At 50.5% G+C, this 14325-nt stretch overlaps 2 protein-coding genes across 3 annotated transcripts in view; one reads left to right on the top strand and one right to left on the bottom strand.

Annotated features, from left to right (window-relative positions):
* CLCN2 (chloride voltage-gated channel 2) overlaps positions 1-4913 on the top strand; it is a 73973-nt gene extending 69060 nt beyond the window's left edge. For both annotated transcript variants that reach the window (XM_083442037.1, XM_083442038.1), the window contains 3 exons: positions 767-871; positions 2898-2984; positions 3449-4913. In XM_083442037.1, the coding sequence (XP_083298163.1) occupies positions 767-871; positions 2898-2984; positions 3449-3643 (387 nt within the window). In that variant the 3' untranslated portion in view covers positions 3644-4913. The remainder of the gene's footprint in view (positions 1-766; positions 872-2897; positions 2985-3448) is intronic.
* Positions 4914-10257: 5344 nt separating this feature from the next.
* Positions 10258-13155, bottom strand: LOC310678455 (alpha-crystallin B chain-like). Its single transcript, XM_083442444.1, has 3 exons — positions 12864-13155; positions 11890-12044; positions 10258-10506 (listed from the first exon to the last, which is right to left on the bottom strand). The coding sequence occupies exons 1-3, from the start codon at positions 13138-13140 to the stop codon at positions 10333-10335; spliced, it is 606 nt and encodes a 201-aa protein (XP_083298570.1). The 5' UTR covers positions 13141-13155; the 3' UTR covers positions 10258-10332.
* Between the last annotated feature and the right edge of the window lie 1170 nt (positions 13156-14325).

The following is a 14325-nucleotide window of genomic DNA, read 5'->3' as shown; positions in this document are numbered from 1 at the left end:
AATGAAGTTGAACAGCGGGTGATTCCTGCCAGACACAGAAGGAATTGCTTCTTCACTGTGCAGCCAGGGGGTGAGGAACCTCAGGTCCAGACCCTGAATGCGGCCCCAAGCATCTCTGTCTGGCCCCCAAGACTCTTCCCCAGGCCACACCCCTTGCCAGTCCTAGCTCATATCCTCCTTGAGTGCCTTTGCCTGGCTGGAACATGTCCTTAAACTGCCTCTTGCTTGTCTAGATGGACAGAGAGAGATGTGTTCAGGTTTGCATGCAGAAACGCCTGGCTTTTGTGCTGCCGAAGTGTGAACCTGCTGTATAAAAGAGCCTCTTTTGTCTCTAGCCCTGCCCACTTTCGCCTCTGGCTCTGCCCACCACTTGCCATAAAGGTCACACATCCCATTAGCCCATGAAAGGTTAATGCATTGCAGGGGGTTGGACCAGACGGCCCTCAGGGTCCCTTCCAACTTCACAATTCTGTGATTCTAGGTGGTGGTGAGCCCCACCGTGGCAAGACCTAAAAAGTCATGTTCCCGTTCATGGCTGCTGGCCATTGCGGCTGCATGCCGACTGCAGGAACAGCAGCTGCAATGCTCCTGAGCACTGAGCACCATTCTCTAGCAAACAGCAGCAGAGAAATGGGCTGGGTGGTTTCCTTGGATGAAAAGGAGGGGTATATATAAAATGTAATGAACAGAATCTGGTCTGGCTTACAAGCCTGGCAGCTACAGGCTCCTCCTGGCAGACATGCTAACTTGATTTGTCGCCTTTCAGATCCTGGAATGGGAGGAGCAGCAGCTAGAGCAGTTTGTCAACTTCAACAACAGCAAGATTGACCCAGCACCCTTCCAGTTGGTGGAACGCACTTCTTTGCACAAGGTGTGTGTACATTGCGTGTGTGCGCTCTGATTCTGCAAGCATACCACACACGACCTGAATTTGCTCTACCGAATTCAGCATCCTGAAAACCTCCATTTTCCTGTTCTTTTTAAAAATGTCACTAGCCCTAGTTGCTATGAAAATGGCTTAGAACATTTCCTTGCAAGGTGTCGGAGGTCCAGGGAGGCTTGGCCTGAATAAGATTTCAGAAGGGGCACGACAAAATGCTCCTAAGAATGTGTAGCTCCATACCTCCTTTCTCCAGGTGATAAATGGTGCACAGCTAGAAAAAGATGTGCAATATGTAGATAGATAGATACACACACACACACACACACACATGTGTAGAACATAACACAATCCAGGGTATAGCTGAGAAATTCCCCATGGCGCCAGGCTCAAGAGGCAAGACTTGGCTGGGGTGGGGTGTGTGAGGAATGCATGAGCCTTGGAGGGATGTCAATGATTCCGAAATATCACTTGCTGGGGAGCCCAATTCTGGTGGTGGTGGTGATTTGTTTGTTAATTTTTTTCTGTGTTGCCTGCCTAGGCAAAGCCTTCCCAAGGCGGCTCGCATGCATAAATAAAACAGGAAAACCAACGTGCATTGCTCCAATAAAACTAAACCATCAAAACAACAGTTTGAAAACATTTCTCAGCGCAGCAGAGCGCTCATGTAAAAGCAGCTGAAGCAACTGGAAACCCCTTTGAATGGCAACACTGACATGGCAGAATGTATATCCATTAGGAGTTGCACAAACTTGGAGCCACCACTGAGAAGACACCGTTTCTTGAATTGCTCTTAAGGGCAGGCCACAAACAGGGCCTTTAAGGCACAGGCAGGTTCATACAGATGCAGGCAGGTTTTCAAATAACCTGCCCCGAAACCCAGTTTAGGCCTCTAAAGTAAACATCAATATGCAAAATTAGAAACCTAGATGAGGCAGAATTCAAGGAGGATTGGAGGAAGTTTGTAGATTATTTAAAAAAAAAAATTATTGTAAATATGTTAAAATGCAAGTGGCTTTAGAGTAAGAACAGCAGTAAAATATATCTTTGAAAGTACTGTGGAGAAGATAAGGTATACAATAATATAGAGTGTAATTTGGAAAATTAGGGAAACCATAGAGGGATTTTTTTTTGGGGGGGGGTGGAGTCCAAAGTTAAATGATTGTAAATCGGAAAATGTTTTAACTTTGTGGGTGTGGGTGGGTGTAAAAAGAGGGGGAGGAATAAACACCAATACTTGTAGTTGGACCCGAAAGCATGCAGGTAATCACTTAAACTTACCGGAAGAGTAAGAAATCAAGATAACAAACTTTTTATAAAAGAATGGAAATGGTTTATTGAATATTTGCAGATAAATTGTAAACAGATAAGAACATTGGCAGGATTATTGTAATAACCTGCAGTTTCATGAGAGTATATATTTAAAAAAGATGAATAAATGAGCAAATTAAGTTAACTTGGCTGTGCAGAAGATATTAAAAATAAATTTAAGGAACTGCAGAAAGAGGGGGAAGGAAGTCAGGCTTTGAAATGTCAAAATGATTGTAAAATTAGTGAAATGTATAAACTTGAAAAGTAAAAATTTATACTACTACTACTAATAATAATAATAATAATAATAATGATGATGATGATGAAACATGCAGGTAACCAATGCAACTGGTTCAACTATAGTTGTATGTAAGAAGAACATGGGTGCTGGATGAGGCCAAAGGTCCATTTAGTGCAACATCCTGTCCTCACAGTAACCAACTGGATGCCTGTGGAAATTCTGCAAGCAGGACCCGAGGGCTACAGAAGTAGAATGTAACATCTTTGGAGAGAATCACCTCAAGGTGCTTCCAGGTGGCTATGTACCAGCTGAAGTTTCTTCAAGGGCTGTCTCATGTGGAGTGCATTGCAGTAGTCTAGTCCAGATGGTTTGTCAGGGCAATCTTGGTTCAATCCTAGATACTGAGATGGTGGAGCAAAGGTGTATGTGAGCGATTGCTGCTGATTTTGCTTTTGGCTCTTCCAGACACACACCATATTCTCTCTCCTGGGGGTGGACCACGCCTATGTCACCAGCATCGGGCGCCTCATTGGCATGGTGTCCCTCAAGGAGGTGAGTACTCAGTCTGGGGGTGGGAAAGCTTAAGAGGGCTTCCTTTCAGTCCTAACATGCATGGGCCCCTTCCAACACACACACACATACACACACAGTGGAAGGGGGTCTGCTGTCTAATCCACCCCAGATGCCTGAGGGTAGCATCACCCCAGTGGTTTGTTGGCAATAACTGGGATGCAGCAAAAGGTGGCTGTGATGAGGCAGGGACCTTCAGTCTCAGCAGCCGATCGATCCATGAAGCCAAACCTGGCAGATACAAGTTGCTGTCCTTATTAGGCCTGACACGCCTGTGCAAATCCCTGGTTCTGCTAATAAAGAGTTAACACCAGCTTGCTCACTGTGATTTATTGCTGGCTCGCTCCTATTACCTGGTTGAAGAAAAAATGTGGGATGTAAATGTCGTAAATAAATAGTAAACAAATCAATCCCTCCCTTTCCCTCTTCTTTCTCTCTTTCTCCAGTTGCGAAAAGCCATTGAAGGCTCAGTAACCGCCAAGGGGGTGAAGGTGCGGCCCCCATTGGCCAGCTTCCGGGACAGCACGACTAGCAGCAGCGAGACAGAGGCCACAGAGATCCACCAGCTGTGGGACCGGCGAAACAGGCACTCCATCCCCCGCGAGTCCAGCCCTTCGGAGAGTGACGAGAAATGCCAGTGACGGCGGAGGGAGTCTTGCTAACCGGTTGGCGGAGAAGCCAGCATCGCCACTCCACGGCCGTTTAGTTCCGGCCAGAGTCTTCCCAGGGTCCTTCGCTTAGCGTTCCAGCCCGGGGACCCACTCCTGCCCCGAGAGACTTGCGAAAAGGCCTCTCGGCCAGATAACCAGAGCAGCTTCAAGGCCTCACCTGGCATGAAGCCACAAGCCCGTCCCTGCCCCGTTCTTGCTCTGGAGGAGAGGAGGCGGCAGAACAAATTCGGGGCCGAGCGAGAGGATCCTGCTCCTCTCGTCAGCCCACACCTCAGTGGGACCTAGATGTCTGAGAACGGCAAGGAGGTCCTTCATCCTGCGCCTTGCCTGATGTTGAAGTCACACCTGTGCCACTGTTGGGGTCCTGTTTTCGGTCGTACACCCCTGCAGTCCCTCTCACGCTGCCATTAGTCTCAGGGCTTGCTCAAGATGTTTGTGGGTAAGAGGGCACCGGTTTTACAAATGCGCACACACAAAATAAGTAAACACACCCCTCCTACCTTTCCATTGGCCTCTCCTCTACCTTAAGATGGGATCCAGTCAGATAGGACCAAGGAAATGGTGAGCTGAGGTGTTCAAACCCCACCTGGTCCACCTCTGCTTCTTTTGCACAGGTCACTCTTAACCTGAGGAGTGGGGGGCATAAGACACCTGAAGCAGCCACTCCTGCCTGTAGGATCCAGGCCATTATCACCTGCCTTTTTCCTTTTCGCTTACCTCTCCTCTCTCACTGCCACTCCACACCCATTTGCAGTCCAGTCGGTGAGTCCTGGGTCTCCAGCTTAGGGAAGACCGAATGTGAAAACAATGCAGGGGGGTGAGCCTGTGTCCCCCCCCCCTCCCCGAAGTTGCTGGACTACAACTGCCACCACCCCTGACCATTGGCCACACTGCCTGGGGCTGCTGGGGAGTTCTCCACCCCTGATACAACGGATAGGCTTTCCCCCGCTTTTATTAATGACTTTTACATGGGTGAACACACTGGATCTCTTGAGCTACTGAGCCTTGGGGAATCTCTTCCCGTTCCTCTTTTCCCCACTGCCCCCCAATAAGGACTCTGAACTGCTTCACTTTCCCCACCCCCCTCTCTGGTGCCCACCCTATTCTTGAATCCAGAGGTGAGGAGCGGTGAGTGGGGTTGGTACCTGACATGTAAATACAGAGGGTTTTTTTATATTAATTTAATAAAAAGAAGAAGAGAGATTGCAAATAGAGCTATGAAATAAAACGAACTAATGAGTGTCTGTTGTCTTGTGTAAGCCACGTGGTACTTATGGGGCGTTAGGGGAGGGGTAGTACCTCTGGTGAGGGGCATGCAGTGCTTCTTCTGGGGCAGTTTGCCCACCTTTGGTCCCCACACTGCTCTCAGCTGTCAGCATGCGGCAGTGACCCCGCCCTAGGAATGGCTTTGACTGGCTAGCTAAACCAGGTGAAGACAGGCAATGGGTCTCGAGCCCTCCGTAAGTTAGGGACTTCCCCTTGTAGGGATGTGTATAGAAACTGGGAGGATATATTTCTTAGATATTAGCCCTCTTTGCGTTTGTGAGTTCAGCAGGGTGCATCCCTTTGTCAGCAAAAATAAGGAAGCTTTAGCCTTTTCGTTTAAGTAATCCAGGATGCTTTACTGCAGACTGGATTTCCTGTTATTTCCCCTGTTCCTCTCCCTTAAAACAATAAACACGCAAAACACTCTTCTTGTTAAGTAAAGATCAGTTTACTCACTCGGTTTCACAGTAGCAGTCTTGAGGCAGGCTTAAAACGGAACCACAGTCATACCTTGGTTGTCGAACTTAATCTGTTCTGGGAGTCCGTCTGACTCCCGTAACGGTTCGAAAACCAAGGCGCAGCTTCCGATTGGCTGCAGGAGATTCCTGCACTCAATCGGAAGCTGCATCGGATGTTCGGCTTCCGAAAAACTCATGCAAACCGGAACACTCACTTCCAGGTTTGTGGCATTCGGGAGCCAAAACGTCCGAGTACCAAGGCGTTCGACGACCAGGGTACGACTGTACAGACATAGTTTGGATTAGGATTGGAGTCTGAGCTGTCACTCAGCACGCGTCCTGCATCCCTAGTCAATGATGAAGCATCGAAGAGAAGAGACCACATAGCAGGGATCAGAGAGAGAGAGAGCAGGCTGGGGATGTTTACAGCTTCTATAGGTTGTGCCCCTTTACCTGGCTGGGCACAGTGGGAGTGGCGCGCTCAGAGTATTTCGTGTAGACCCTGGGAGATCCAGCTTCCTCCATGTGTGTGCTTCTCTAGCAATCAGAAGTAGTCGGTTTTGATTGCCTTATTTTAAATATCGCACACTGTTGCATGAGAATACAGGCTCTGGCAGATTGCATGGAAGAGACCAATAGTGTCTGGGGGTGTCACATGCTAGCGCTTCACGCCCAAAACTTGCCCTATGTGGGAATCCCTGTGTCCTCAACTCTGGCTTGTGGAGCCTTAACCTGGAATTCCCTAATACTTAGCCACATGCAAAGAAGATTCTAAGTAGGCTATTTTGGCAATAAATGCCCCCCTTTGAATTTAACCTGCAGGTTTTTAGAAATGCACATAGCACCAGAGGTTGGGGGAAGAGAGAAAGGGCCTGATGGTGAATTGCGACCACAATAGGGGTGGAGTGTGTGTGCGGGGCGGGGCGGTTTAAATCTTTGCTCCCCTGCTGCAGGTCCTGAGGAAAACCCGCTTCCAGACCAAGGGAGCTTGGCCGCCTGTTTTAACCCTTTCCCGCCCATCTACGCTCCCTCCTCCGCCAACAAGCCCACTCTGGTCTCTCCGGAGAGCTTCCTTAACCCCGAAATTTTGGGTCCCCTCCAAACCTGTGCCAAAGTTTTGTAGTCGTTTCGATTACTCAGTTTTGGGGTGCCTAGCAGAACGCTCCCGCTACAAAACGACGACGAATCCTTGCCGCCAGTTTGGAGGGGATTCGAAATTTCGGGGTTCCTAGTTCATGAAATTTCGCTGCAGCCTCCCCCTTGCATCGGCCTGCCCTTCCACCTCCTCTCCCACCCCGCCACCAGCGCCGCCTCCTGGCTCCAGCTGCTTCCCGCCGATCGCCGTGCTCTGCCGCCGCTTGTCCTCCTCCCGGCCGCCTCTCTCCGTTGACACCGAAGGAGAAGCTTTCCCTGGGGCTGCAGCCGCGCCAGGGCGGCCGTGTGGCTGCTGCAGCGGGCCGAGCCTGCTGCAAGACCCGCGACCCTCCGACCTCTTTGCCCGCCGGCGGCAGCTGGCGCGCTCCGGAGCTGTTGCGCAGGGCTCGCCTCGGCTCCCGGAAAGGCGTTTTTCGCCGCGTGATGAGTGTCGCGTTGCAGGAGGAGGAAAAACGAGGGAGGCAGAGGGATGGAGGCGCCTGGACCAGTACGCGGGTGCCCAGAGCTGCTGCACGAAGGGGAGAGGCTTCTGCAGGGAAAAACAAACCAACAGACCGGACTACCCAGGAAGGGGATAGAATCTCCTTCAAGGAGAGGTTGGATAACCAGCTGTCAGCGATTCTTTAACTGGGGTTTCTGCGTTGCAAAGTTAGGACTACTCTAGATGACCCTTTGCAACGCTACAATTCTGCGATGCTTTGAGAAGGCAGGAAAGGGGCTATCCTTCATTGTTTGCATGCAGAGTTCAGTCCCAACTGAGGTCATTCACAGAAGCCCAGCAGAGAAATGGCAACCCTGCTTGAACTGCGGAACTCCCTGCCACAACGGGTCGCAGTGGCTGCCAAGCTGGCTAGGTTTAGAAGGGGATAGGACAAATTCAGCTGTCAAAGGTGATTAGCCACGGCGAAGGCAATGTGCCTGAAATGTCTCCAAGCGACTTGACCACGCTGCTGCCTGAGGCAGCCACCTCCTTTTGTCTAACAATAGGGCCGGCCCTATGTGGGCCAAAGTACTGACTTAAAATCATAGAATTGTAAGCTGGAAGGTACCCAGAAGGGTCATTTAGTCCAACCCCTTGCAATGCAGAAATCTTTTTGGCCAAAGCAGGGCTTGAACCCATGACCCTGAGATTAAGAGTCACATGCTCTACCGAGTGAGCTATCCCAGCTTGGTAGAAGGCAGCTTCATGCAACACAGAGCTAAGTAGCACACACGGAAGTCCTCGCCCCATCCCTTGGCACACTTTTAGCATTTTCTTATGGGCTGCTGTCTCGCCTGGATTTTTCTTAAAAGGTGAAAGCACAACCTCATTGCTGCCACCATCTCTATTGCCCCTGGCAGCTGGATTCTGTGCTAGAGAACCAGGCCTGTGTTTTCCATGGGGAAGTGTGCCACATAGGAATTGGCCTCCATTCGTCACTGAAGGATTCTGGGAAGCTAGGATTCTGCCCTGGAGCTCAGATCTTGCAGAACTCATCTCCTCCTGCCAACTCCAGCAGCTCTCTCCCCCCCTCTGCCTTTATTTTATTTTATTGCCAGAAACACACACACACACACACACACACACTGCCTAGTCAATAAAGAGTCTGAGCTGGCCTTCCGGGAGCTGCGCAAAAGAATGCTGAGCCAGGGATCCTGGGGCTTGGAATAGAGAGGGAAACGGAAATAAAACTACTGTGCTATAGAGATGTAATGAGCAGCTGGCATCTCCTCCGGAAAAAAAAAGAGGGAGAGAAAAGAACGAGGCAGTCAGCGAGCGCCAGCAGCTCCTCCTTTGCCAAAGTTGTGCTGGTCCTTTCAAAAGAGCTTTCGGTGGGGTGGAGGCGGCGGGCTGGTCAGCTGCGGAGAAATAAAACTATTTCGGGTTTGTTGGTGTGGGTTTAGACTGGGGCCAATGGGAGGAGGGGCAGAAATGCTGCCTGCCCCTGTGGCAATGTATGTGGGTGCAGCAGGGTCAGAACTGGGCAATCTTTTGGAGCTGGGCAAGCACTGAAAAGCCCCGCACAGAGGTCAAGTGGCTCTTTTTTTAGCTAGCCTCTCTGAGCTCTCCTGTTTTCTACTTGGAGCTCTTGGGGAAAGGCCTGGCTTAGCTTTAGAGCATTTGCTTTGAGTGCACAAGGTCCCGGGTTCAATTTCTGGCATCTCCAGGTAGGACTGGGAAGGACTCCTGCCTGAAAACTCTTTCACAGCCTTGGAGGGCCAAGCAGTGCAGATAATAATGAGCCTGGTGGACCAATGGTCTGACTCAGTATACAACTCCTATGTGATGATGGTTTTGGCACAGAGGGGTCTTCAGCTTTAACCCTTTCCTGCACCCTTTCCTTCCTTCCTTTCTCTTACACACAGAAAGCAACACCTTGAACTAGGGATGGGCAGCTGTGGGACAACAGCATCAGCAGGCACAGTGGTTGCTGCTGCCCATTGGGGATAGGAGGCCACAAGCAGGTGGAGCCACAGCCAAACCAAATGTAAGGTGTGTGCAGTGCCATCCCCTCGACTGGTTGTAAGTAAGGAGGTAGACAAGTGGATGCTGGCAGAGAGGTTTGGGGGGCACTGCCCCATCTACTCTAACATTCTGCTGTGATCTGGCACCTGTCCTCTGCTAGCACCCCAGCAGGGACGCTCTGCCCCCCCTCTGTCAACCCTCTGGCCCTGCTCCTCTTCCTCTTCATTGCCTCTGTCTCTTCAGCTGCTCCTGCTCCTGCTCTCTCCCAGCGGGCCAGAAGGGCAGCCTTCAGGTGCCTTGCCCTCTTATTCAAGACATGTCTGGGGCTTGGGATCAGGAGGAGAGGGCAGCCGAGGCCATGGCGAGCAGGCAGGGCTAGATTGAGGGTATCTTCTCCCAAGTGTCCTGCAAAACTTGGAGTAACTGGCGCTGATTGTGGCCCACTGGCTCATTCCTGGCGGACCTGCCATTTACCAAGATTCCCTTCCTGCAAAGGTGTTAGATAAAGTTTGGCACTCCCCAACCTGACGCCTTCCAGAATTTTTGGAAGAGACTTAACCAATTTGTCTTTGAGGTGCCACAAGACTCTTTTATTGCTTTTGCTGCAAAAAATATATCAACACAGCTAATCTTCCAGCAATAGATAAAGGTCTGGGTCCCATTTCATCCTTGCCCATGCTATCAAAGAGGGGAATTGCTAGGGAAAGAAGCCAAGAAGAAGGTGACATTGAGACAATTCTAGTCAGGAGCAGAGACTTTGCAGGGCAGGAAGTGATCTTTATTGAAGGATGGAAAAATGGGAGGTGTTTGATCAAGATTAAGGGCCTCTTCTTCTGCTCCTGTGGTGGTTTCCAGAATTGTAGCAGGGGTCTCCCAGTCCCACAGCAGGGCCCCAGAGTCCTAGTTTGCATCTAGTGCCAAGAAAGGAAGGGCCATAGCTCAGGGGCAGAGCATCTGCCTCGTGTGCAGAAGGTAGCAGGTTCAATTCCTGGCATCTCCAGGTAGGGCTGGGGAAAACCCTGTGCCTGAAATCCTGGGCAGCTTCCGCCTGTCACTTGGCAGTACTGAGATAGTGTGACTCAGTATAGACACACTGTTCTAAGTCTACAGGTAGTTTTTATCCCTGCAGCAAAAGAGACGCGCATGGGGATGGGTCCCAGCATGCATTGCAGGCAGAAGTTCCAAGGTTCTGCAGCAGCAGTGTATGATGGGACATTGGGCTATTCAGAGGTGCCAATCAAACAATTCAAGAACAAGGCTACTAGGCAAATCTACCCAAGGCAAGGTAGTTTTATGAAGATTCCCTGCTTGCCAGGTTGTGACAAAATGCGCTGTTAAAGCTTGACCTCCGTGCGGAAGACAGGAGGTGGCGCCAGGAGTTGTCGCCTGGCAGTGATGACCAACATGCCGGAATCGTTCAGGGAGCAGCTGATGGACAGAGGATCCATGTCTGCCGGGAGCTGGCACTTGTGAGTGAAAGTGTTGGAGACAGTGCCGTCTTCGGCCACCTGTGGGGCAAGCAAAACACCCTGCCTTAGACGTTCCCCCCAAACCAGCTCTTGCATTTTACACATCTCACGTACCAAACTTACACTGGCTAAAAGATAACTTCAGTTCTTCAAAGGAGCACCTACCATCATGCACCAAAGCAGGACAAAAAGTTCAAAGGTGCGCAAATTAGGGAAAACCTGAGGCATCCATCTCTAGCTGTTGGTTCTTTTGAGTAGATAAAATGTAAGAAACTGCCTTATCCCAAGCCAGGTCTTCCATGCATTCAATTCAGTAATAGAACTGTCTGCACCTGCCTTCCCCAATCTGGTTCCCCCACCCCTATAATTTCATACTTCAACTCCCATCTGCACCAGCACGGCCATGTTCTGGGTGGAAGGGAGTTGTTGTTCAAACCATTTGGAATGCACCAGTTTGGGGATGCCTTGTTGGCACTGAATGACAGAGGCTCTCCAAGGATTTTCCTAGCTCTCCTGCATGCAAATCAGATGTCCCCACCCCCTCCCCAGCTAAGGTCTTTCCATGCAAGGCTGTCCTCACCCCCGAGCTATAGCCAGGGCTGGAAAATTTGCAGCCAAAATCACAAATGCATGACTGCTTCAGAGTCACAAACAGGAGACTATGTGGTGTCACATCCTCTAAACTTTTGTGGGAAGAAAGGGAACAATAGAAGACTTAATCTTTTTCTTCCTGTGGCTGCACTCTCTTCTTCTAACCTACAATGGGATGGGCTGCCTGCGAGCTCTCCTCAAGAGTGTGCACTCCATTTCAGACTGGACTATAGATTTTTGTAACTTCTAGGATTATTGCCTGCTTGATTTTCACCAGTGTATGTGTTGAATCCTGGCAAGACTTACAAGTGAGTGAACCTTACATTTTCTTCTAGGCCTAAAGGAGTCTGAGGGTGATTTTCTTTGTTAAGATGGAAACATATAAGAAGAGAGGTGATCCGAATCTGCCTAAGCATCCTTGCAGACCATAATTGTTCTTTCTAGAAGGTTATACAACCTTGTCTCCCAAGCTTCTAAATATAAGCTGCACATGGATGGCGATTTTTAACTGTGCTGAAATAGGTGTTTGCATTCTTACACAAGTAAGAGGATAATGAATAAACAAAATATCCTCTGCTTCTCATCAAAAATCCACCCATCAGCCCATGGGCGTAGCCAGGATTTTTGTTAGAGGGGGTGGGCAGCCAAAGGTGTTGAGCTTTTCTTAGGGGATCAGCCAAAGTTGTTGAGTTGGGGATGTGTGTATCTTTTCAATGCTTTTCAATATTTTTTGGTGGATCTGTCCCCCCTTGGCTATGCCCACACAACAGCCTGCAACCATGCCTCCTGCAGTTTTTATTCCAGCCCCCCCACCGCCATTGGCCATCTCACCTTCTCTGCCTGGATGACAATGCAATAGTTATAAGTGGTCACCACGATGTCGTGAGGTTCAAACTGACTGACGTCCGCCATGACCTGGTACTTGTCGCCACTGGCGATCACGTTGCTGCTGCCCAGAGCAGAAGGGTGTGCTGATGGGGGCGAGCCTGTGGCAGGGTGGAGGGCAGAGGAGATGCAGAGGGGTGAGCGTGGGCCCCTGGAACACAGGTCTGGCCATTGCAGCAGCGGGTGTGGGTGGGTGTGAAGAGGAGGCTGGAGGGAGAGAAAGAGGGCCGGAGAGGGCATAGGAAGGGGCAAAGCTGAAATGGATGGGGTGATGGGACGTGGAAGGGGGAAAGCCCTGGGCAAACCATCCCTTCAGAGCTCTGGCAGGAAGGAGGACCTGTTCCTGTCACAGCAGGAGAAAGATGGAAGTGCAGAGAGAGGAGAGGGGAAAGAGAGAGGCAGAGAGACAGAAGGGGATGGCAGAAGGAGAGAGGGAAGGACGGAGGGAGAAAAGGGGTGGCAGAGAGAGAGAGAGAGAGAGAGAGAGAGAGAGAGAGAGGGTGGGGTGCTGAAAAAGGGTAGCAATTTGGCAAAAAGAGAGAGAGAAAGGGTTTGGCAGAGACAGAGAGGAGGGGTGGGATGGAGAGAAAGGGATGGGAGGGAGGAGAAAAGAGAGAAAGGGGTTGACAGAGAGAGAGAGAGAGAGAGAGAGAGAGAGAGAGAGAGAGAGAGAAAGAAAGGATGGCCTTGCCCGCTTTGGCTGCAGTCCCATCAGCAGCCGTAGATTAGGCTCCCCAGAATGTGGCCTTTGAACAAAGATACCCAGCCACTGACCTAAGGTCAGGCAGCCAAAAGACTCAAAAAGTCCATTCACCTGGCACTGGCACTCCCTTGGGCCAACCCAACTCTCGCCTCGTGTTGCTCAAGCTCAGAGCGTGTGGGATCAGTGCCCCTGGCTGCCCCCAGATGGGCTCACTCACCTGAGTACCCATAGGACTCTCGAGCTCTCCCGGCCCCGAAGATCCCATGGGGAGGGTCCAGCAGAGGTTCAAAGCGAGGCTTCCCAGGGCTGTAGGTGCTGATGTGCTCTGAGCGGAAGGTGGAAGAGGACGAGGAAGAACTCACCGAAGACATGGCCTGGGCGATGGGGGCGGCAGCTCTCTCCTGGGTGCAGTGTGGGACTAAGGGGTCTGCAGTGCCTACATGGATGGGGGAGGGGAGGGCTTTGTCCTGGTCCAGCAGAGCCAAGATGTCCATAATTGGCCTAGTCGCTGTGCCCTTGTGCTGGAATGTGAGATAAGGAGGCTGCATTCTCAGCGGCAGGGAGTGAGAGGTGATGAGAACAATGGGGCAGGGTGAAGCCCACCCCCTACCCCTCTGAGCCTCACAATATTTGGAATGGGAGCAGTGCCCAGCAGAGGACCTATTTTATGGGAAAGGGCCATAGCTCAGTATTATTATTATTATTATTATTATTATTATTATTATTATTATTATTATTATCATATGCCAGCCATCTGACTGAATTGCCCCAGCCACTCTGGGCAGCTTCCAACAAATTTAAAACATGGAGCACAGTAAAACATCAAACATTAAAAGCTTCCTTATAGAGGGCTGCCTTCAGATGTCTTCTAAAAGTCAGATAGTGGTTTGTTTCCTTGACATCTGATGGGAGGGCATTCCACAGGCAGGTGCCACTACTGAGAAGGCCCTCTGCCTAGTTCCCTGTAACCCCACCTGGCAATTTGGGAACCGCTAGAAGGCCCTCAGAGCTGGATCTCAGGGTCTGGGCTGCACGATGAGGGTGGAGACACTCCTTCAGGTATGCAGGGCCAAAGTCCCAGGTTCAAACCCCAGCATTCCTTGGCAGGGTTAAGAGAGAGCCCTAAAGGGAACTGCTGCCAGCCAGGGTAGACATTACTAGGATAGATGGACCAGTGGCCTGGCTCAGCTTCCTATGAACGAAGCACGATGCTGATGCCCATATTAAGCATTGGGGCTGAAAGTGCTTTATGCACAACCTCACACAACAGCCTTACAGAGTAGGCTAGTGCTTTATTATTCCTGTATTGCAGATTTGGAGAGAAGGAGAGGCTGGCAGATGGTGGCTTGGCTATTGCCATCACATGATGTTGTGGTTGTTCCACACCACCTCCTATGATGCCTGGCAAGCAACAGCTCTTCTTGGGCAAGCCTCCAACTCCCAGCCTGACCTACCTGACAGGGTTGTTGTAAGAATTAAGGGCAGGAGGAGACCCAGGTAAACCATCTAGAGATCCTCGGATAAGAATGGGAGCAAGTCAAAGATGGAAGGCAGTGCTACCCCAGTCATTGTGACCACAGTCTCTGGGTTTACCGCATGTGGGTCCCTGTGCCCCCTCCTGGTCATCTCATCTCAAGAAGGATCTTGCAAAACTGCAGAAAAGGGCAGCAGAAATTTTC

Source organism: Podarcis tiliguerta (genome assembly GCF_965153285.1).
Source record: "Podarcis tiliguerta genome assembly, chromosome: 5".
NCBI classification, from domain to species: Eukaryota; Metazoa; Chordata; class Lepidosauria; order Squamata; family Lacertidae; genus Podarcis; species Podarcis tiliguerta.
Note: the sequence above shows the minus strand (reverse complement) of the source record. Positions and strands in the feature narration are given on the sequence as shown.

What these genes read in the sequence shown, in the direction of transcription:
- LOC310678455 (XM_083442444.1), bottom strand. Translation starts at nt 13,140, where the DNA reads ATGGACATCTTGGCTCTGCTGGACCAGGACAAAGCCCTCCCCTCCCCC. An exon ending in AGAGTCCTATGGGTACTCAG is followed by an intron (nt 12,045 to 12,863) that starts GTGAGTGAGCCC and finishes ACCCTGCCACAG; the next exon opens with GCTCGCCCCCATCAGCACAC. An exon ending in TTGTCATCCAGGCAGAGAAG is followed by an intron (nt 10,507 to 11,889) that starts GTGAGATGGCCA and finishes CTTGCCCCACAG; the next exon opens with GTGGCCGAAGACGGCACTGT.